General features: G+C 37.9%; 1 protein-coding gene across 1 annotated transcript in view; it reads right to left on the reverse strand.

The window, feature by feature from the left end:
• Window positions 1–1,169: 1,169 nt before the first annotated feature.
• LOC139722244 (dolichyl-phosphate beta-glucosyltransferase-like) overlaps window positions 1,170–25,166 on the reverse strand; it is a 44,209-nt gene continuing 20,212 nt past the window's right edge. Inside the window, exons 7-9 of the mRNA XM_071633553.1 lie at window positions 7,993–8,144; window positions 5,205–5,290; window positions 1,170–1,303 (exon numbers count right to left, since the gene is read on the reverse strand). Coding sequence (XP_071489654.1) covers window positions 1,188–1,303; window positions 5,205–5,290; window positions 7,993–8,144 — 354 coding nt within the window. The 3' untranslated portion in view covers window positions 1,170–1,187. The remainder of the gene's footprint in view (window positions 1,304–5,204; window positions 5,291–7,992; window positions 8,145–25,166) is intronic.

The following is a 25,166-nucleotide window of genomic DNA, read 5'->3' on the forward strand; positions in this document are numbered from 1 at the left end:
ATTGGAGTCAAGGTCAAGAAATCATATTCACAGCTTGTCATCACCAAGAGTGGAAGACATTTCATTAAATAAAGAAAACAACAAAGAAGAAAAAGAAAAAGAAGCATAATTAGAATTACTTACAAAGAAGAATCACTTATCAACCAACAAACTAAACATCAAACCTAAGAAGTCATACCTGACTTTAAAACTGAGAGCCTGGGTGATTTCACATTTTACCAGCAACTTGATATCTGAATGGAATCTCAAGAATGCTGGGGTGTTTTCACATAATGGACTGCTTCCTACAATGCATGATAACTGAAGGACATGTTTTGTAATTCTGAGTATTTTGATTAGTGGCTTTTATTCAGAGACTAGTAATACCATACTCCAAGTTATTCAGAAAACCTGATATTCATACAAAACTCATGCTACGCCTTGAATTATTTCTCTATGTACCACATTTTGAACATGATTCCTGTGGTTAAATTCATCAGATCAAACAGATCACATCTGTTTTCTGTCTGTGATAATTCACTATCACATGTATGTTCACATTACACTCAGCTGTGATCAAAACTTTAGCATTTATGAGATGGATCAAGGGGATCTAACACTTGTTTATGCAGCAAACTTAAAATTCCAAGGTACCTCAGATGTTATGATATTTCATCGTTAAGGGATCACAACATAGTGTCATAGTGGCATTACTACTGTATTTTTCGTCAACTTGTTAAGAATTACTCCACAAACCAAATCACGAGTTACCACATGGTTTCTTCTAACTACAAAACATGGGGCAAGAATCTTATCTTGACATGTGACCTCAAAACTTTACACTGAGTTATCTCATTCAATACTGTCAGACCTAGCTACACTTTATTTCTTACTTCTACTACAGACCTGTCATCAATTCTCATTACTTTCATCTGATGTGACATTACCATGGTAACAAAAAGACACTCTATACATACATAACATTCCATATAATGATCATAATGAAGAACTCTATCAATTTTTTTTTTTTGCAGATAACAGAATTACAACCTTTCTTTTTTCAAATATCTGAAATATATGCTCTTTTTCTTCTCTTTTAAATCCTATTTCATTCTCACAATAACATGATACTAACTGTCCTTTCTGATGTAACTGAAAAAAAAAAATGATTTCTTCAAAAACTAGCTTATTACTTGTGAGTTGATCTCCTATTCTGCCTTCAGTTTGGGGTCAATTTTCCAAAATCTGAAGAGGTATCGCAGTCGTATAAGAATGAGATCCCGACCCATCTGTGCCCAGCTGAAAAATGGAATCATCTTGGTACCTACAAGATAGAAATTGAAACAGGGGGTGGGGGGGGGGGGGGGCAAGCAGAGAGAAAGAGAGAGAAAATTTTCATTACATAAAGGAAATGAAAAAGAAGCATAACTAAAATAAATAAAAAGAATTACTTTATTCATCATTGAATTTAGTAATTCAATAATTAAGAATTATCTAATTCATCATTGATGAGAGAGAGAGAAGGGCGGTGAGTTGGCTCAGTCGGTAGTGCGTCTGCCTTCAACCCATGCGACCTGGGTTTGATACCCGAGTCTCACTGAGCAATGTTGTGTGTAATCATTCCGTCCCCTCTAGCAAGAGGCAAAACACTCTGTCCCTTGGATAGGACATAAAATGGAGGTCCCATGTGTGAGAGAGTCACAACTCATGCACGTAAAAGATCCTGCTTCATTCATTCATCGCAAAGAGCAGGGTGTTTAACCCGGTGAAGTGGTCCCGCCTCACATCCAACTGGATGCCGTGGAAGACCAGCCTAGTGTAGCTGAATATGGGATATCCAGCCAATCTTCTCAGATGGAAAATGAACAAACAAACAAACAAAAGTTTGGTGCGCGTGAGTGAGGGTGGGGATGAAGAAGTACATTTCTGATCGGTCATCCTTTGTTATTGTATTCATTTGTATGTAGAAGGTAAAATAAGAGCATGGCATGAATCGTACAAAATACTGTAAAACAAGAAACATATCGCAGTGTGAAACTTTCACGAATTGCAGACCATGATGGTGTCGACAGCATTATAGTGCCATTCATTGCATCGTATAGACAAAAACTTTCACATGCACTTTATTTTCATGAATCTTGGCTCCTCACAAAATTCGCAAAAATCTAATGTGCATGAAAATTTCTGGCTTTCAGGGTGAAGAAATAAGAAGCAAGTTCACATACATTCTTATATTTTTTTCAACATAAAAGAACAGATGAAATTGCTTTATCTCTGGCATAACAGCCCTCTTCAATAGTCAAGATAAAAGATGATGAATAATCTTTAAAAGAAAAAACAAGCATTTCTGTTGTTTTGTTTTTGTTCCTTTAAAGAAAAGGAAACCTGCTAAATATGGTACAGGGCTGGCTGTTGCCATTAATCATGTTATGGCAAATTCAAGTGACACTCCACGAAGTGACTCCACGTGTTGCTTCCGGTGTGTCTGTGGTAGCTTGACCTACTTTGCCAGTCATGATACCTGCCTCCTGACTCCAAATTATAATCACCTGTCTATCTGTGAGTGTAGATTATATCTAACAGCTCAAGGACAAAAAAAAAATATATATAAATATATATGGTCCCAATGCTACCCATCCCCCCCCACATCAAAAGATAATAAAAACAACACCAAAACCATCCATGCCATATTTGTGAAAAGTCCAGGTGAGGGGTGCTACATTAAGTGCAGGATGGGTTGATCGTAATTTAACAGCTCCATACACCATGATAAAAGTACAATGACATATTTCATATACTGTACACATCACATATTTCGTGAGGTTTGTCCTATTCACAAATTTAACGTGTAAATTTTTTACTCTGATCTCAACATGAATGTGAAGTGCACACACACATTTCCCTATTCATTACTGTACTCCACGATCGCCAATTCAATCACTAACAAAATTGTTGTGAAGTCCCAATTCTTGAAAAATTAGACTCACTACTCGGCATATACAGTCCAAACTCAGTTCTCTTTGGTCATGTCATGTCAGGGACCAGCAACCATATTGACACTGTAAACGGCAAACATTTTGCGAGGTTTTCATTTTTTTTCTTCAGGATTTTGTGAGTCTGGTGCTATTTATAATTAAAAACGCAAAAGAAAAAAATCAAGACATGAATTTGATGTGCATGCATACATTTCTCCATTCATTACTGTACTCTACAATCGCCAATTCAATCACTCATGAAACTGTCAGGAAGTCTTGATTCGTGAAAAATTACGACTCGCTATGAAAATTTATAAAATGGGTTCAAGAATGTAGCCAATTGGAAGCGCTGAAATGAGTCACGTGTGCGTGCATTAATTTCTCACTAACATGCACGGCCTGACGTCACAATGTTTACACTAGCAGTGCGCACTCAATCAGTTGTTACAAGTGCATCGCGCGCTACTATACGCGCTGTCAATCCTGTAAACAACTTCTAGTTCGGGCTGCCGGCCGGCCTTTCTTGTGCATAACATGTGGCGTACATACACTCTTTTATAAAATGGGTTCAAGAATGTAGCCAATTGGAAGCGCTGAAATGAGTCACGCGTGCGTGCATTAATTTTTACTATCATGCACGGCCTTGCAAAAAAGCGTAAAGTCACTGACGTCACAAAGTTTACACTAGCAGTGCGCACTTAGGCTGCGTTCATGCGAAACTAGAATTGCGTTTCTAAACACGTTTAGTCGCTAAACGTGTTTAGTTGCGTTGCGTTCATGCGATTTTTCCATTTAAACGCGTTTCAAAACGCCGATCTGAAACGCGGAAAATAGGGCGTTTTGAATCATGATTCTGCCAGAATCACGATCGCAGAAACCGCATGAACGCAACCGTGATTTCAATCATGATTCTATGACGTCATTGTGCATTGTGCGCATGCGTGTCTCGAGGGGTACTCGAGTATCCCACAGCTTCTTGCTCTGTTCGCGCGCTTGTGTACGTCTTATGAATCATGTGTTTCGGTACCATACTTGCACTTATTTGTTTACATCAACGCCATACACCGATTCTATGCTAGTATCTAACGTTAGCTGTTTAATATAATAATACATGTAATTACTCTCCGATTGAGTTGATAAAAGTAATGACTGCAGCGCTGTGTCTACCTAGGGAAACTATTGGAGAGACGAAGAATTAGGATTATTCCCTTCTGTGGGCAGAGCCTGAATGCCACACCTTAGTATTGGAAAGTATTCACTGAAATTAAAACGTAAAGGCCTATGATAACTGACTGATCAGTTGGCATAAGGAGGTCTGGCTCGAGTTGCAGAAACTGCGCAGTGCGCTGCGCAATGGCAAAGGATGAGGAGAGCCAGAATCAGCATTGCGAAAGCCCGCATGAACGCTCTTCCGCTGAGACCGTGATTTGAAACGCCGTTTTGAATCATGATTCATGTTTGTGATTCTGGCTACGAAATTCGCATGAACGTGGCCATAATCAGTTGTTACAAGTGCGTCGCGCGCTACCATACGCACTGTCAATCCTGTAAACAACTTCTCGTTCGGGCTGCCAGCCGGCCTTTCTTGTGCACAACAATCATGTGGCGTACGTATACGCTTATACGTACAGTACTTACATGTGCGGGATTTCCGAGTGCGACGTGCGTAAATGTTTGGGACGAACATCCTCGGACTTCTTGACCCACAAAGGTACGTGAAAAACGCTGACAAATGCTGTTAGTTTTCGAATTTTCGACCCATTTTATAAAACAAATGATGCACAGGATTATTTCGTGGCGTTAGTGGAGGCGTAGCTCACTCTCGGGTATTTACAATGTAGTGCAACATGCACTCGGCTTACTACACTAACGCACTCTATCCTGTGCATCATTTGTATAATATGGTGTATACAGTATACAGTTCAACCTCAGTTCTCTCTGGTGATGTCACAGACTAGCAACCATCTTGATATAAAATGAAATGGCTAGAGAACAAGTTGTGTAAAGGGCATACACAAGGCATTGTCAATCTAACTATTACCAGGATAACTTACATGCATATTTGCATGTTTCATGATTCAAACAATATGGACATAAATTGAACTATGATTAATAAATACTCCTTTTTGTGTGTCTATGCTGGTGCAGTATTTGGAAAGTTAATTGAATATGGGCTCTGTCTCTGTTTCTCCCATATCCCTGACAAGACTTCTTTTATACTGCCGGGAACATGTGTGGTAAATGCCATACCTTCAATTTCTTCCCAGTTGACAGCTACTTCTGATATGGCAATGCCAAGGGACTGGGCAATGTAAAGCATCTCCACATCAAAGGCCCTGTAATGAGACGAAACAGGAATCACAAAACATAAAACAGAATGAAGTGGAAGTCGCAAGTCTCTAAATTTCAAGATGATGTGCAAATAGACTCATTTCCTGAAATATACATCAACAACTACTCAGTAGACATAAAGTGCATTACTTCTTTTGAAATGCATGGAGTATGTATACATGGATGGACATGCTTTTCACTACAATTGTAGGTCCTCATGGGAAAATATCCATAAACTTGAATTCACTAGCAAACTAGCCATCACGTCATCTCGGAATTTTGCTGCAGAATTGTAGTCATAATCAAAATTGGCACCTCTGATTTCTACTGCAAATCTCATACTTGAGAAAGATGGATGGAACTGAATAGATTGATTGACGCTCCACAAAGATTAAAAGAAATTTAGAGGAAAGAATGCAAAGTTGAGAAACAAACAGGAATTTACATCTTATTACATGTGTTGCTAATTTAACAAGGAAAAGTAGAAATTACGCGGTGCGTAACATATGTCCCCGCCGGAAGTAGCATTTTGTAACAAAATGTGCAATATAGGTAAAAAATCAAGGTCAAAGGTCAAAGAAGTCAAAGGTCAAAATTCTGTGTAGAAGTTTTGAAGCCCTCACCTAGTGCCATCACATAAAGCAAATGGAATCGAAATTGGGTTAGAAATGGCGAAGGAGTAGCATTTTGTAGCCAATGTACAATATAGGTCAAAAATCAAGGTCAAAGGTCAAAGAAGACAAAGGTCAAAATTCTGTGTTGAAGTTTTGAAGCCCTCACCTAGTGCTACCACATAAAGCAAACGGAATCGAAATCAGGTTAGAAATGGCGAAGGAGTAGCATTCTGTAGCAAAATGCACAATATAGGTCAAAAATCAAGGTCAAAGGTCAAAGAAGTCAAAGGTCAAAATTCTGTGTAGAAGTTTTGAAGCCCTCAACTAGTGCCATCATATAAAGCAAACGGAATCGAAATCGGGTTAAAAATGGCGAAGGAGTAGCATTTCGTAGCAAAATGTACAATATAGGTCAAAAATCAAGGTCAAAGGTCAAAGAAGTCAAAGGTCAAAATTCTGTGTAGAAGTTTTGAAGCCCTCACCTAGTGCCATCACATAAAGCAAACGGAATCGAAATCGGGTTAGAAATGGCGAAGGAGTAGCATTTTGTAGCAAAATGTACAATATAGGTCAAAAAATCAAGGTCAAAGGTCAAAGAAGTCAAAGGTCAAAATTCTGTGTAGAAGTTTTGAAGCCCTCACCTAGTGCCATCACATAAAGCAAACGGAATCGAAATCGGGTTAGAAATGGCGAAGGAGTAGCATTTTGTAGCAAAATGTACAATACAGGTCAAAAATCAAGGTCAAAGGTCAAAGAAGTCAAAGGTCAAAATTCTGTGTAGAAGTTTTGAAGCCCTCACCTAGTGCCATCACATAAAGCAAACGGAATCGAAATCGGGTTAGAAATGGCGAAGGAGTAGCATTTTGTAGCAAAATGTACAATATAGGTCAAAGGTCAAGGTCAAAGGTCACGACTGAAATTCTGTGTAGAAGTTTCAAAGCTCCCATGTAGTGCTATCATATAAAGCAAACAGAATCAAAATTGGCTCATAAATGACAGAGAAGTAGCAAATTGAAGATTTTGATCACACACGGACGCACACACGGACACACGGACGGACGGACGGACGGACGGACGGACGGACACACGGACGGACACACGGACACACACACGTACGGAGCCCGTTTCATAGTCCCCTGCTCGAACTCGTTCGGCGGGGACAAAAATACATTGTAAATTACAAAGCTAGCAATGAGAAAGTTTTTGAAAAGTTTGTGTAACAATTACATATATTGCCAACACAGGGCTCAACTGAGAGAAATTATGTTACTGTAAAAGTGGAAATTTTCGCGCATTGCACAAAATGAAATTAGTGTGAAAAGAAAAGCACACAAATTATTTTTCTTATTCCGTATAAATACTATTTCTATTTTGATTCTGCAGAACTATTAAAGAACATGCAACATTCATCCTCACCAACCAAGCGTGAAATATCACTCACACAAAAATATCCACTTTTACAGTAATCTTCATCATGGAACACTAGCAATAATATAACTAGTAAAATTGAATAATGGACATGGGGTCAAACCACAGATACAGGGATTCTAAGATTTGATGGGTTAAAGGATTATTGAGATCATAGAGAAGGTTAGGAAGCATGCTGGGCCACAGTGGCTGATGGGAAATCTATGTAGAAGGAAGGACCAATTAACATGGGGAAGAGACTGCGAGAAAAAGAAAACAGCAAAACCAAAAACCTGCGAATGGTGTCATGGTCGCTTTTGCAAAAGTACGACCACGAATGCAAAATGTGTGATTGAGCCAGTGTTAAACACACACACACACACACACACACACACACACATGATGACGTATAAATTAAGTTAAAGTGACAATCATGGTATGGCACAGAATTAGAAATATTGAATAAAACTGGATAGGAGCAAAGTGACAAGAATCTTGAGCTATTTTGAAAACAATAGGAACCTATCCCATTATCACAGATAAATAAACACAATTAGACATAACATACAAATGGTTAAGAAAGTTAAAGTCATAATAAAAGTTATGATTTTTAAGGGCCTGAAAGACATCCACAACCCCTAAAGCTTTGAGCAGGAAACTTTTCATCCTTGCTCTTGTTCACTTACCACCTCTCCACGTGCATGTTGGGAAATACGACACGGGCTGCCTCCCTGGACAGCAGCTTGAATCCACACTGCGTATCTCGGATGCCTCTCACACAGAGAAACCAGACCAAGAAATGGAAGCCGTACATTAGCAGGGTCCTAAAGAAAGAACGCTGCACACATACAAAAAGATAGAAAAGAAATATGAAATAAGGGGATAAAGAATCATTTAAAGGGACTGTACAGTTCTGGTTGAGGCGAGAATTTAGCTTTTAAAGTTTTGCGAGATATTCAGAAACTACTCCATGAGATGTCAAAGAGCATGCAATTCTAAGGGGTATCAAAAGTTTATTTGATGAAAATCGGTTTTGAAATGGCCGAGATATCCAAAAACAAGGTGAAACAAAGAGATCCTTATAAAAGGCGTGGCCCTTTTATTATTATCACTTTTTTGGATATCTCAGCCATTTGAAAACCAATTTTCATCAAATAAACATCGAATCCTACTTAAAAATGACATGCTCTTTCATATTTCATAAGAGGTTTCTCATTATCTCACTTGGGAATGTTATAAACCTGAATCCCCACCCCAACCAGTACTGTACAGTCCCTTTAATGAGACAAAGATAAATATCTGACAATGGTAAACATAACGCCCAATCATATCAAACCAAAAATGCAATTCTTCATACTGCCATCACTACACAGAAATGATTATGAACATGATGGTAGTACAAAGTCTTTTAAGGTGTCCTTTCTGAAAAGACAATGCAGTGATTAATCTAAATACATATAGTGTACAGACATATGTACATGTATAATATAATATGTACATGAAATATATACAAACACACACATACACATACATATATGTATATATGTATTTTGGTGTTTTTGTTTTTTGTTTTCATGTGAGTGTTTTGGAGGTGTGTGTTCACATCTGGATTTTTTTTTTCTGTCTATTATCTTTGTAACGGTGGAAGCATTTGATTTTGAAATCCACTACAGATCGATGACTATGGACATGAAATGAAAGGAATAACAAATGTGAAACACTTCTACTATCCCCTAGAAGAAGCAAGCAAAGATCTTTATCAGGATTTGGAAAATGAATTCCAGCTGGCATTAATAGACAGCCTGAGCCATGGATTGCTTGTTCATTTCTCACTGCAGATGAAGGAAAAGGAAAAGAGAAGAGGAGGAAGAAGAAAAACAAAAACAATGGAGGCCTAAATTGACATTGAGCGCTAAGTCATATAGGAAATTTGGTCATTCAAACACAAACACATCTGTGCTGACCAAATTAACCAAAGCTACTATGCTCTGAAATAAATTTGTATTTTTTTTTAAATGCTCTGTCATAAAAAGATGAGGATGTCCATGGCTTGATTGTATACTTCCTGCCACAGTCAGTGCCCTGGATGATTTTGTTGTGCAGTTTCTGTTCAGAGTCTCATAATTTGTATTCTTTTCTTCTTGATTTGTTTGTCTTGTTGGTATAACTTGAACTACTGTAAAAGTGGTTTCTTTCGCGTACAGAAACTTTCACGGTTTCCATCGGTGCCGACTTTTTCGCGTGTGTTTAAATTCGCGGTCGGTAATGACAGCATTGTAACAACCGACGAGTTCAAAACATTTTCGCGTGATGTTAAATTCGCGGTTCAACCTCAAAGCGCGAAAGAAACCACTTCTACAGTAACTGGCTTGAGAAATGTATAATTCTGCCCCTTCCAAGGCAAAATGATATGTTAAATATTAAGTTATAAATCCATATTGTATGCACAAAACACACACACATATACACAGAATAGACCTCAGGTGTGTATCACATTATTGGTCATGCACAACTATTTGTAGTTATACAAGTTTCTTGATCAAAAAAAAAAAAAAAAAATATATATATATATATATATATATATATATTACAATACACAATGTCTAAAGGTTATATGCAATAAACCTCAACAAAATGGATGCTTGTATACAAGTCAATTCCTTAATGAACAGGTACATGTACATATATGTGAGAGGATTGTTAAAATGTTGAATTACAGACCAAGAGTCCATGAAGAACAAATTTAGAAATTACTATCTTGCCACAATCATAAAAAGATATTATACCACGAAACATTAATGCAAGGAAACATATAGTTCTGATGTTACACCATAATTTTTAATAGGTCTTGCGAGAGAAGTCTAACATTTGATTGCACAAACTACAACCTGAATAAATGATTCACGATGAAATAGAATAGGCTATGAAAAGTTACATTTCTCTGATGACAGATTGAACAAAACAGGAGAAAAGAATATGACACAAAACCAATGTAAAGTACCTGCATGAACTCTCTCTCAAAAAAAAAAAAGTCCAGAAAACAGAAAAGATCTAGGTGAGGTAGGATTTCAGCAAGATTCAAATATCATTATAGATCAACCATCCTTATGAGCTCGTTTTGCAATTCAAATATCATTGTTTCACTCAGTATAATGAGTGTGTTTTTTAAGGGTCAATTAAAAGAAAGACAATTGCTATGAATGGAACTTGATCCAGGAACCCTGAAAAAATACACATCTGCATCTTTCCGGTTGAGAACTTGATTAAAGATATTTAATTCTACCATTCCCTGTGGTTCTGCTCATACAGTACATCATCGATAAAATATGGTTGTACATCGATACATGTCCACGAAAAACCAGTTTATATGAATCGGGTCGAAAGAGATTGAACGGCTGTTTATCAATTTTTGGATAACCTATTTTCAATTCTCAGTGACCCTGCACTCCTATGTCAATATTTGGCCCCACAAAAGAAACAGAAAGAGAGAGAGTTAGAAAAACGAGGGGGAGAAGAAACAAAAAATGAATGCCCCTCTCTCTCTAGCTGGGTCAAGCAGATTTGAAATGCATCTGAAGTGGAAGGAAGACTGTGGTTGACAAGGGGATCATGGTATTGCCACTTTTTTTTTATCCCAATAAATCACTTTTGACTGGTTACTACGCATCCGAGAATGCAGAAAGATACCCCTAGTCAGTCCATAGAGACAGTCAGATAGAGTTTAGAAAGTCTGCGATTGATGCTGTAGAATCAATAAATCATTCCTGAGACAAATATCGTAGCAAATTGAGCATCAGATTGGGCAAGACAATTTAACTCGGCCTTGGCCGGTTCGTCACGTTAATTTGTTCAAAATGGGGGGAAATATATATTATATATTTCATTTGCTACCAATGAAGACATTAGCTCGGGAGACGTAATTAGTACAATTTGTAGGAATCATGCTTGTTATGACAGGACAGGAGCAACTGAGGAAATTTCAGGTAATTGAATTTACGGCAGAGTGGCTAGTCCCCACAGCAACAATTGTTGGTGAAGAGCAGAGCAATGACTGAATACTTTAATACAGTAAATTACAATTTTTGCCTATTTTTTGATACATCAGGTCTTGATTTCCCTCTTTTTTTTTCTAGGTCAAGCAGATTTTTTTTTTTTTTTTTCAACCTCAGCAGAGGGATTTCAAATTAGCATGAAACTTGGATAAGACAACAGAATGTCCTCTAAAGATTGGTTAAACCCGTGTAATCAGTTGCACTCGAAACAGTTTTCCTGCACACTGGACGACGAAGATTGGTTCCATGAGATGCATAGGGCATCACTCCAAGGCAGCACATGTAGATGTTTAAGAATGCAGGAATGACTAATAAAAAAAGGAATACCTCACTGAAAAATGAACATGCACGAGCACAAAAACAAACACGCCCACATACACAAGAAGATATCTTTAGAAAAGAATGGTAGGGAGATGAAAGAGCCACGATGATAATTGGAATGAACAATCAAAATATGCATATTTTATCTTTGTTTTACCTTTTCTTGATATCTACCTTTTCAAAGCACCGGTATGGCACACATGAACAAGAGTGATAGATTTCTTGTATATCACTGATTGTGTGATAACTGAAAAGCTAATAACCAGGGCTGCACATGGTCCAACCTGTCCATGTCTGACCAGTAGGTAGCCAGTTTTTCCATTTTTTAACTGGTCCATTCCTCCTAAGTTACTGGCCTGACAGTGATTTTTAGTGGTCTGGACTGTCAGAACAGTGCCCATGTGCAGCATTGTCTTACCCCAAACAAGGATTCTTCATGTAAAATGTAAAATTTGTTTACACCATGTTGAGGACCAAATATGTCTGCAGCTAAACTTTGGGATAAGCCATTCTACCAAAGTCCATGCAATGTGACAGTTTCTAAATTTCTCCTATAATTTGACCAAAATCACAAATCATAAGGGTTACCCTCTAATTCCTTCCATATATTTCTGCTGCTTTGAGGTTATGCAATGCGTTCATTACAATATGAATTTAACCAAATTTGAGAACTGACATATAGGTTCTCATCTGAGTGTATATCCTCTATAAAATCTACTTGCAATCCCTAAGGAACACCTCCATCTTTCTGCTTGAATAACCATGTATTGAATCATCTTTGACGAACGCACCCTGTGCATGATACTTTCACTGGAGGGGCAGATGACACCGCTTACATCACATCCTTGCGAGATGCCTTTTCCCCATTGTGGCTCGAACGACTTTTGCCTTATATCTGTCACTCCGTCTTTTCGCGAGTCTGTTTGATGGCCGACAATTGCTGTAATGGTGATTGGCAGTTCCTCCTCACGAGAGAGTGAGTGGTAGCATCCCTTTGCCCTCTTCTGTTGCTATGATGTGGGCAAACACTGCATCCAGAGCCGTGGACTTCCTGATGCGGCAGTGTTTTCAATTACGGGCATCTTCACCCTGAGCGTGTCATTGCACGACATGCTGCCTTAGTTGGAAAAACTGGGACCCGGCTCTTTCAGGGTTTTGATTCGGCTTTTCCTTCCCCCATCCTCTCCCTTTCATTTCATCATCCCGGAGACTCCGGGGACCGGAGCACTGCGAGAGCTGGCATCTTTCGGCAGGAAGTGAGTAAAGACAGCCAACAAACACCTAACCTCCTTTCGGCAGCCGAGAATTGTTTCGCACGGGGGCCTGGAGGTTTGGCGGGATGGCCGGGGATGGAGAGAAGTCCTTCCCACGACTCCTGGGGATATCGTGCACGCGGGGATCTCACGAAGAAGCACCAGAAATTGGAGATGGCAAATTGGTTGTCGAGGAGCCAAACTCGCTTAGCCCTGACATGACTGGAAGTTTTTGATTCCCCTCCCTGTCACATTCTGTGAGGGCATCTGGGAAGTATCGGGTTACCCGCCTAGGATGGACTCCTGATTGTCTTGGAAAAACATTCAAATTGTTATTGCTCCCTGGAGGAGACTGCTCCTGGGTTTTTCTGCTCTTTGAAGACTGTGGTTCAGCTCGCACTTGCCTTACTGACCCACGCCTGACACACTTTGACTGATCACTTTGGCTTTTACAGTGTCCGTTTTTTCCTTTTTAAAAAACAAGATGGACTTTAAACTCCTCAGTGAGTATTGAGAGAAGGTTGTTATATCTTCTTTCATGTATGACACATACATGCATATATATCTACGGGCTTGTATTTGCTTGTTGGCTTGTGAAGATCATACGATATCAGTCCTCTACAATTCCTGGTGATCTACTGCTTGGTGTCAATGGTGATTGAAGCAGAAATCAATTCTTGCAGCTTGAAAGAACAAGTCATCTTTACTATGTTGAGCCCTCATCAAACAGTCAAAAGAACTCAATTTGTGTACATGTTTCACATTAGCTGAGTCATTTTTCACTCAACTTCCATCAAAATTCTCCAAAATTGTGTTTTTTTTCAGAACACGTTTGGCCAACTGTAGTCTGGAGTAATGCAGATTGCTTAATTCTGGGTGTGCATCTGTCTGTTCGAATAGGTCAAACCCTACAACAGACTCATAATTTGAGGGCGCAGCTTAGCTTGACCTTTACTCACTTGTGCTTGAGGTAGCATGTGCTCTTTGTCTATCACATGTACTCTTTGTCTATCACATGTACGGTAGGTAAATGTTTAATTAATGAATATATGTGCTGAGTGGCCTCTTCAACTGGCAATTAGCGACAGGAGCTTGTGTTACACAGCAGGAGCATGGAATACTGTTTGCCATTTACTGTAATGGACGAGATTCGTGTCAGCGTTTGAACTGTGTGAAACTCTAAGCCTGGTTAGAAACAGTTTCAACTAATGTGACTTTTTTATTTTTTTTATATCTGAAAGCAAGATTCTCTCATGGAAGATCAACACATGACAAACATACTTCATCAGGGATGCCTACGTAAGTCCCCATCACATACAGTGTATTTAATAGCATTATCATCAATTATCAAAATCCCTCTTGTATGGATCATCATATTCAAACAAAAATGGAAAGAAAACAAATGTATAATCTGTCTACACAACTCAAGGCAAATGCACAGTCAAAGAGCAGTCAATGTGTTACATGCATCTCAATACAGAAATGTAGGTGAAAGTAATTTTCATGCAACAGAGGTTTAAACGTATATACATCAACAGAATATTATCTACATAGTATAGAAGCTGCTGCCTACAACATATTCCTGCTCACACACAAAAGTTTTTCAAAATTTCCTTTTGCAACACAATTCAAAGACATTAATTATTGCATGTGGACACACCCACACACACACACACACACACACATTTTACTCTTTTGCGTTATGAACTGCAATAATTTTTTTTTTAATATCTTGCAATGATTTGCCATACGCAGCATGATTGAGCCTCATGCAAAGACCAATAGCTTCTTTTCTAATCCTATAATACAACTTGCCACTCAGGTGCCTGGGAGTATAAATGCTCTAGTCATGCACAGTGTGGACATACAAAATGTACGAAGTTCTTCATTTGTAACTGAGTGATTCTTTTTCCCCTTCTTTTTGCCGTGCGTCGATGGTGGCAAATGGAATCAATTTTGGAATCACGATGCGAAACCAATAACTCCTGTTCGTGAATCTGGCTTATGATGTTCCAAATGAGTCAAGAGTCTTATTCACAGCAATTCATCAGCAGTGAAACACCAAGCTTTAGTAGGTCAGTCTGTCTATGCTGAGTGTTGCTACACAGCTGTAATCAGAGCCTCCCCAATAGTTGATACCCACTTGAAACTCTCAACACTCTGATGATATGAAAATACCGCTGATCCGAATGCACTTGTAAGTACTTCTATCGTCAAAATATACAAGAGATACAATTTCATATCAAAACGTGTTTGATACACCAGTGACCCATAACACACTGGAAAACACTTTCTACAAATCAAACGCCCAAGTACCGTGAACGCAAGAAGGGTGAAACTCCAAGCGAGCGGTGCATGGGGCCAAGTGGTAATATATCATGTTTATTCAACCGTCTTGACGCATGGTCCCCATGACCTCTACAGAAAGAGATGATGTCTTTATTTTCTGTTTCCTTATTCTACCACATTCAACGTAAGATTGTGATAGTATTCCACGGGGCGTCGGTGGAATGCTAAAAGACAACCTCCTCACTTTGTCCCATACATAAACTCTGCTTACAGAGTTCAAGGCATTTTACTAATTTATACTGCTTTTTTACCATGCATGTATAGAAAGGTCCTTGGTCTGAGAACATACACTTGGTAAAAGTTGGTAAAATTATCATTTTGGATTTTAGAAGAATGAATCAAACATAGTGATTCTCATTAATAAACAACATCATCATGTCCTATGGCATACAATGTAGGCCTACACCACTGAGCTATAGCAGAATTAATATCCTGAATATCTAGGCATTACTGAATACATACAAATGTAATAACAAGTTTTTACCTAATCACATAGGTCTAGTTGCTGAGATTGTAATATGAGAAATACAGAAAAACATTTCGGAAGAAAACAAATGATGAAGACAGTAAGGTGGAAACTTCTGGATAAACTAAATGAACACAAACAAAGAGTTTGTTTAACATCAGTAATGTAAAGCTTAAGTTACAGGTGTATGACCTCAACCCAAAAAGCTGTATTTCGGCCTGTCTCAACAGTGAAATTTTAAAGTCACGCCTTTCTTCTTTCTCGCACTGCCCTGAGCATTCTAAAACAACTCACACATATGGAGTCTACCCCTAAAATTGCAAGTATTTGCAATACAACTGAGGAAAAATATTAACAGCACAGGAAAAACAAAACAAAACTAGCTGTTGTTTTCCAATAATGAGTTGGTGATGATACTGACATGGACAGGATTGAAAAACATTTAACAGAAGAAAAAATATGAAAGCCTGTCATTGTTGTGTGAAAAAATATGATGAAAGTATCAGATCACTGTTTTTGGGGGGCAATAGTTGGCAGCAATCACTATAAACTACATTTTCTTGTGTCCCGTAGAGCTGTTTTTTAGTTCAAGTAGTCGTATCGTGCTTTAATCACAACATTTATCCATGGTTTCTGTTTCTGTTTGCTTATCAATTACATTTTGTTTACTTCTTTTTCCTGGGGGGTGGGGCAGAACCTGGCTATTATAAAATTTCAACAGACTATAATGCTTGATATACCGCAGCTTAAAGGTCCTGTTTACCTTTGGCAGCAGTGATTTAAGGACGTTCCTCAGTTATGTTTGTGCGCATCCTACAGATAGCTGCGCAGGTTGGTCAGTGACATAACAAAGAGCGTGGAAGCGCACGCACGAGTGATAAGCTGAGATACATTTGTAGCTTAGAAGAGCAGCAGCTGCTATGGTAGATCGAGCTAGATTGTAGTACGTACGGATACCCGACAGCTCCCTACCGCGGCCGCGCTGGGCGGCCTCGCCCGGCTCACGTGCTGTCTGTATGTGTTACAATCTGTACGTACTAGGCAAAGTTCAGCGGTCCGAGCCGCATTAGTACATAATCATGGTAGCACAACACTGATCGACGGAATCTGAAAGCTTGGAAGTGGAACTGAGCTGTTTCCATTTTCAATCCATAGATCTGTTTTGTGATATGCAGTTCAGTATCTGTTCATCAACATGGTCAAGTCGAGTGCTAAGGTACATGTACCTAGGGCCTATAGGCCCTAGTTGGGGACTACTAGTCTACTAGACTACATGTAGGTGTGAAAAACAACAACAACAACAAACATATGACACTCCTTTCAGTTTTAACAACTATAACAATCTGAGTATCTCTGTTAAAATCTGAATTAGATCTAAACTTGTCATTAAAAATACATAATATTATTTTTTAAAGTTTGGTTACAAAATACAAGGTCATGAAAGTATCACCAAACATGTAGGCCTATTTATCGCTTTTACCATTCAGATATTTATTTTTGCTTACCAAATCTTGTGTAACAAGAGAAGAATCAAAGAATATTTTTTTTCTTTTCTTTTTTTTTTTTTTGGGGGGGGGGGGGGGGGGGGGGTACTCAAGGTACATCTCCATGGTTTACAACACGCACTTTACCAACCACTGCAACTACCAACAAATACAATCCACAATCAACGCCATTATATTAAGATTTGTTTTTCGTTTGGAGGACCATCAGACTAATGCCAAAACTCTCCATTTCCTTATATTTATTTTTATTCCTCTAGTATCACTTTCTGCACATGGTTACAGCAAGTGGGTAAAACAAACAAACAAACAAGCATATCAATGTGGCGTTTTCCACGCTTGCGTCCAAGTAATATCATTATGGCTGTGCAAGGGAAATAATAACAAAAACACACATGGACCTTCCTTTCTGAATATTTTTCCACCCTATCACTTCAATTGTGACACGTTTTTGTTTTGATTTTTGAAAAAAAAAAATGGGGTTTTGAGTGAACCGCATGAGAATCATGCATCCTATCACGGTATCCCTGCATTGGTTCCTAACCAGATTTGGGGGTCTTACGATGATTTCTGTCGCAAGGAGGCACTGCTAGCACAAAAGCGAGCACACGAACCCTCCAATTTTTACAATTGTTCTGCATTAAGTAACCATTCTTCTACAATTTGATCAAGTTTCATGAAAATGACATGGGTTTTGAATGTACAGCGTGAGATTTATGAACCCACCCTGGCAGGGCATCCCTGCATAGGTTCCTGACCAGATTTCGGGATCTTACGAGGATATATGGCGCATAGGGGCGCTGCTAGCACAAAAACGAGCACATGAACCCCCACTTTTTATTGTTTTTCTGGAATTAGTAAGCCTTCTTCTACTATTTGGTCAAGTTGAGAAGATTTTTATGCCTTAGTGCATGATAATAAATGATTTGAATCTTGAATCTTGAAGTTTCGTGAAAATGACATGGGTTTTGAATGTACAGCATAAGTTTTATGAACCTTGTCCTTTACCTCACCCCTAACAGAAAACGTCCCTGACAAGAATTTGAGAGATTTCGGTGTTTTCTGCCGCGTGAGGGCGCTGCTTGCTCAAGAATAAGAGTGTAAACCCAAACTTTAAAACCTTTTCCTTGTTTTGGGTAACTTTCTCTGCAATTCTTGCAAATTTGGAGAAAATAACGTGGATTTTGAAAGAATTATGGGGATTTAAAGGGACTGTACAGTACTGGTTGAGGTACAGAGTCATGTTTTGAACATTCCTAAGTGAGATAATGAAAAGCCTCTTATGAAATATGAAAGAGAATGTAATTTTAAGAAGGATTCAACGTTTATTTGATGAAACTTGGTTTTCAAATGGCTGAGATATCTAAAAAAGTGCTAATAATAAAAGGCGACATGCCACAACTTTATTAGGATCTCTTTGTTTCACCTTGTTTTTGGATATCTCAGCCATTTCAAAACCGATTTTCATCAAATAAACTGTTGATACCCCTTAGAACTGCATGCTCTTTGACATCTCATAGAGTGGTTTCTGAATATCTCGCAAAACGTTAAAAGCTAAATCTTCACCTCGACCAGAACTGTACACACCCTTTAAGTTTGTCATTGCAGATTTTGTTGCCAATCATGGTCTTGATCCTGTAACGCTATCATTTTGGTACTGGACAGCAGATTGTAATATTCTTCAAAGTCCCGTAGAAGAAAAACAAGCACGTGAACCTGTGGTTTTATTTACATATTTGGGCTTTGGATGGGTCAAAGTTACAGTATGGAAAGTTTGAAGAAAATGACATGGACTTCACTTTAACTGAGGAATGTCCTTCAAAAAATTTCAAGATACACATTTGAAGCATATGTGTAGGTCTGTTTTATCACAAAACATCCTACCATATAAAATTTTCACAATAAAGCCTAAAATATAAGGAGATATCAGTATTTTTCTCAATAAACCATAACTGTAGACGGTTTAGTCAGGAAACATTTTTATCATTCTATTGTTCACATTTTGTGTATTTAACAATACTTAACATCGATTATACGGATTCAATTTTATACAGTGGCAAGTTTCTATCCCCTGCTCATTCAGCACTATTTTAAAGCACTAAGGCTGGGTTTTTGTTTCATGTGCAAATGGTAAAGTATGCCTTTAACCTGTTGAGGACGAGTCCTGAGTATACTCGGGCAGGTGCCACTGGGAAATGAGTGTTTGTAGCAAATTCGGCCTGTCCTCAATGGGTTAACAGGTGAGTCTCCATGATCAGACCTTCCCTTTAGACTACACATAGTGTATCCATGGCTCGACACTTTCTTTTTTGTTTGGTGGCCCGATGGGGCCACCAAAATCCTAAATTTCATGTTTTTGGTGGCCCGAGAGAAAAATTTGGTGTCCCGAAAAAAATCAATAAAAAACATTAAAAGTCTTTTTTTTTTTTTTAATGAGTCAAATATTTAGGTGATACGCTATCAGCGTATCACCTATTGTGATTGTCAAAATTTCTCTTTTTTTTTATTCTTCTTTCTTTCTGCCACATTTTGTGTCGTCAATATCTCAACAATGACATTACGGAATAACATGACATTTTCAGTCAACATGTCTCATAACAATATCTAGCCACAATAAGGTTTTCATGACAGTAACATATCTATGACGTCATCTAGGCGCCATTTTGTGATTTTCGGACCTTGTCACATGATCGATCATAACTTCATAACTAGATATCATTTCTGTATCATTTTCGGTGGACATAAAGTTCAGGTCACGCTCTATCTTACATTTTAACGCTAGTTACCCAGGTCATCATTACGCGCGCGTTTGCGCGCGTCAAAATTTTAAAAGGCTCAAAACGACTTCCCAATGGGAAATCTCGAAGTTTCAGACAATTTTAAGCGTTTCAAACATTTTCTCACGTGCGCGTCCGTCCGCGCAATTTCGCGCGCAGAGGGCGTAACTAACATGAAAATGCAATTTTTTTGACCGATTTGGATTTCTGATACTTTGAGTAACAATATTCATTGATTTCCGATCGATTTTGACCTATAACAAAGGAATGCACTGGCGTCAAAGTTGAAATTCCGCGCGCGCGTCTTTCTGCAAATATAGTGAAAAAACATGTTTTTGTTTATGTCGCCATAGCTCTTTAAATCGTCCATTGACCCTATATTTCTATTGCATATTACAAAAGCATATGAATTGGAAATAACGTTTCAAGTACCAATATTGCCAGGAAAACTCATGACGTCATCATATCATCATCTGAAATCAAAAAAGTGGAATTAATTTTTTTGAGGTACTCTTTCTGACATTCATTTACTCGTATCTCTATTGTTTAAGCTTAATATCACCCCAAATTCAGATATGTTTTACTTTGAACATTTGCCTTTCAAGTCCATGTCATGGTTTTGAAATTTGATGACGTCATCATACTTTAAATTGTGATTAAAGGTAAAGACGCAAAATCGGACAAGTTTACGTGTTATGTCTATGGGAGGTGATTTTTTTAAAAACCATACATTGACTTGACAACGTTTAAGCACCTTTATCTCAGATGATTTTGCTTCATTTCCTCTGAAAATTAAGTATGTTGTAGCTGTGACAATAAGCTGCAGTAATCATGCATTTTATTCTTTGAAATCTCCTCATCAGGTTGACAATTTTGCAATTTAAAACTGAAAATGAGAATGGAATGCGGACGAAACGATTCCTGATTCATCTTTCACGTACATAAGTTTACGTTCCTCTAATTTTCTCGTCGAGACGTATGGCCGAGTGGTTAGAGGTGTCGTCACAGAAACGTGAGGTTGCACACGTACGGGTTCGAACCTCACAAGAGCACGAAAGAAAATAATAATTTTTTTTTTACTTTTTTTCTTCAATGGAGTACTACACCTTCGTCCATGTAGAAGTCACGTTCGCATGTAAACACACCTATACGCACACACTCACACAGTATCCCTTTGTTTATCGTTGGAGACTGCATTGCTTCGACTGCTGCAAAATATTGCAGGCTGGGCTTTTCAAGCTGATCATGGTATATTGTAACAAAATGAAATTTGTTCATATCAATTCAGTAACACAATGTAGTCGTGGTTACTTTGTGCTGATTTTATACATGTAAGAAGCTATACATTGTAAAAAAAGGTATTTGAATTGTTCCTTTAAGTCAGTCTTCTGTATTGATGATTATTTGTCAATTAGTGGTTTTTGTGGAGTTTCAGATAATGATAAAAAGTATGTATGATAAGTGCAGCGATACTTTCTACAGTTAGTTCAAAGTTGTGTTACAGAGGTTTGATACATACATTTAGCGTTGTGTTTGTGTGTCCACGTGTGTATACAGGTTGGCCATATGGCACATTCTAGACAATAAATCTTAATTAATTAGCAAACGTGATCAGCTATGGAACTGAATATGGTACTAATGTATGATGTTCATGATTCTCATTAAACTGTGACGAGTTTAAAGAGATAGCTTAACTGTGTGCAAAAATAAAGCAATAATAAGGAAATTTTAAGGGAATTTGATAACCATGCCTATAATAATTTCATACAGGTACTAATAGCTGCCTCATATTCATGTGATTGATCATCATGTCAATAGCAAACTGACAACGTACGATTAATATATTATACATTAAACAACTGTCTTTCAAATCCATATCGATGTTTTCTGGTTTGATGACGTCATCATTCTTTAAATTGTGATAAAAGTAAAGACACAAAATCGGACAAGTTTACGTGTTATGTCTATGGGAGGTGATTTTTTTTAAAACCATGCATTGACTTGACAACGTTTAAGCACCTCTATCTCAGCTGATTTTGCTTCATTTCCTCTGAAACTTTAGTATGTTGTAGCTGAGACAATAAGCTGCAGTAATCATGCATTTTATTCTTTGAAATCTCCTCATCAGATTGACAATTTTGCAGTTTAAAACTGAAAATGAAAATGGAATGTGGACAAAACGATTCCTCATGTATCTTTCACATACATAAGTTTACGTTCCCCATATTTTCTCGTCGAGACGTATGGCCGAGTGGCTAAAGGCGACGTCTCAGAGACGTAAGGTTGCGGGTTGGAACCCCACAAGATCACGAAACAAAATACTTAGCTATTTTACTTTTTTTTCTTCAATTTTGTATTACATATTCGTCCATGTAGAAATCACGTACGTATATAAACGCACCTATACACACACACAGACACACACACACACGCCATATCCCTCTTTTTTGTGTGTTGGAGACCACATTGCTTCGACTGCAGCACAATTTTGCAGGTTGACTTTGTCAAACCGATCATAGTATGTAATGACGACGACTGAGGTGTTGTACTTTGAACAATTGTCTTTCAAGACGATGTCATTGTTTTGTAATTTGATGATGTCATTACACTGAAAATTGTGATTAAAGGCAAGGTATCAAAACCAGCCGATTATAGGTTTTATGTCTGCGGGACGTATTTTTCCCAAGTTGCCAGAAATGGCATAGCGACCTCAGTCGTTACAAGGCCGCTTTTCCGTCTAGCAATGCAATAGATGTTCACACGGCCACGTTGGTTGAGTGGGCATTGACTTTCCCCCTGTTATATCTATACATTGTTTTTTTTTGTCTTACCATTTCCGTGGATGACCCGTGGCCGAGTGGTTACAGAAACGGTTTCGCATGTACGCTCAATATAACTTCAAGGTGCCTATATCACATTCTTTTCTTTGTCGATCACAGATGACTGTCATCTGATGACCACAAGCGTATCACCTAACTCGTCCTCAATGTGACGAGTTTTCATGTCTCGTTAAGATTTATGATAGTAAGAATTAGAAGTTGGACATATCTACTCATAAATAAACTTCAAGAAACTTGCAACACTCACTCTTAGGCATTCATTCAATCCTTTTCATCCATCCTTTGAACAAATTTAACTGCTAATTTCCGGCGCAAAAAGTTACGAATTTATTGACATACTTTTAAAAAAATTTTGGTGGCCCGAGGCGGGCCACCAAATTTGCCCTTTTTTGAAATTTGGTGGCCCAACTTTCATTTTTGGTGGCCCCGGACCACCGGGCCACGGTAAGTGTCGAGCCCGGTGTATCTCTAAACGAAAATAACTTGCACACATAATACTGATGTCTGTTATTTCCTCTGGAGTCATCACTCCAAAGTATGCAGTTCCATCAGAGAGAACACTAACGAGAAATATATTGTTTTACATGTATTACCACCATGATCATTTCAAGAGGATAAATGATTTCAGTGTGCTTCAATAGGTCAGTGACGTCTACCTGTTTGCTCTGTAATAATCTACATAATTGAAATCCCATCACATCATTCAAACTAAAAAGGCCACCTGTAATATACAATATAATGGGCTGTTGCTTTATTGGAAAGGCATATACTGAGCCAGCAGAATTCAGCAATCCAAACTTGGAGAAACAACACTGACATGAACTCATAAAAAAATAAAAAGTAAAGATAATAACAAAAATATAGCAAAACAAAAGAAAACAAAACAAAAAGTCATTTGGGTCAAACACTTTTGGCTTCTGATCTTATCCAGTGTTCAGTCATTTCATCACAGTGTAATCTGATTGGAATGGGCTAATCAAAGCCTAGTTAAAAATCATGAATACCATAAATGCATGTACATGTGCATGCTTGTGTACTGATGATTTACAAAGCACACATGGATAGATCCTCAAGAATGGAATACCATTTATAAATATCAGAAATAAATAAATAACTAATAAACTAGTCATCACCGAAAGTAAGTAGAATTGCAGATCAATATAAAATCAATCAATAGCATAAATCAATAAGTCACTATTATGAATGAACAAATTAATAAAATGAATAACAATTGATGCATAGATAAATGAATACATACTGTAAGTCAATGAATATAGTCAAACATATACAATTCAACAAATGAATAAATGAGCCATCAAAGAAATAAAGTAGAAAATATACAAATAAAAAACAAATGGTTGGACAAACTAAACACATGGACAAAGCTATATTCCTTATAAAACTGTGATGTTAGCAAAGCATTCCCTACATGGACCTCACTTCATTACTTTGTGGATATCCCCTGAAATATTTTGCATAATTTAAAAACCTCTGAGAAGCAGTTTCAGGCATTTTCTTATTGATCACAAGATTCCTATTACACAATGCTACAGGTCTGGCCCCAATGCAACATACTGCTTCGTTAAAATACCGATTCATCGCCCCTCGTCATCGATCTCACGCTGACACTAAAGACTCTTGGAGATCCAAGGGCCCCCTTTTTTAATCACACTTGGCACAGCTTTGCAAATGAAGTTTGCCCCACTTTGATCTAGATTTTTCTGTCACGAACCAGTAGACAGAGGAACATGACTTGCTGGCGGCAAAATACTTTATCACGTGACAGATTTGGCACACACAGTCAATGAAAGTTCACACAGAGGTAACAACAAATAGCACAGAAATGGTGTTTCTTCCATAATAGCCAACTCTTTGTGTTTTTTGCTTTTTTGACGGTAGCATTTTTATTTATTCATTTTCATTACTATATTATCATCATTATTATTCTTTTTTTTACATTGGTCAAGATTCTGGCAAACTTTCTGGATGTCTGGAAGAACATTTCATTAAGAAGGTATGCACAGAGTTTGAATTTACTGGTAAATATGGCTATTCTTTTGAAACAGCAGTCATAAGCACATTTGATTGGCAAATCTGGGGCCCGTTTAATAAAACTTGTTATCAGTGACAAGTTGTCATAGATGTGACAAGCTACTGAAATCCTTGCATCTGATTGGCTGAGAGCAAATTTGTCATAGAAATGTGCCAGTTGTTGTGATGACAAGTTTTATGAAAATGGCCCCTGATCTCTGAAAATTTTGTAAAATCCACTTCTGTAATTCAATGTATCCATGTTTGAA

This window comes from Diadema antillarum, unplaced genomic scaffold, assembly GCF_040938485.1.
Source record: "Diadema antillarum isolate AM-2024a unplaced genomic scaffold, OU_Dant_1.0 scf00000162, whole genome shotgun sequence".
Lineage (NCBI taxonomy): Eukaryota > Metazoa > Echinodermata > Echinoidea > Diadematoida > Diadematidae > Diadema > Diadema antillarum.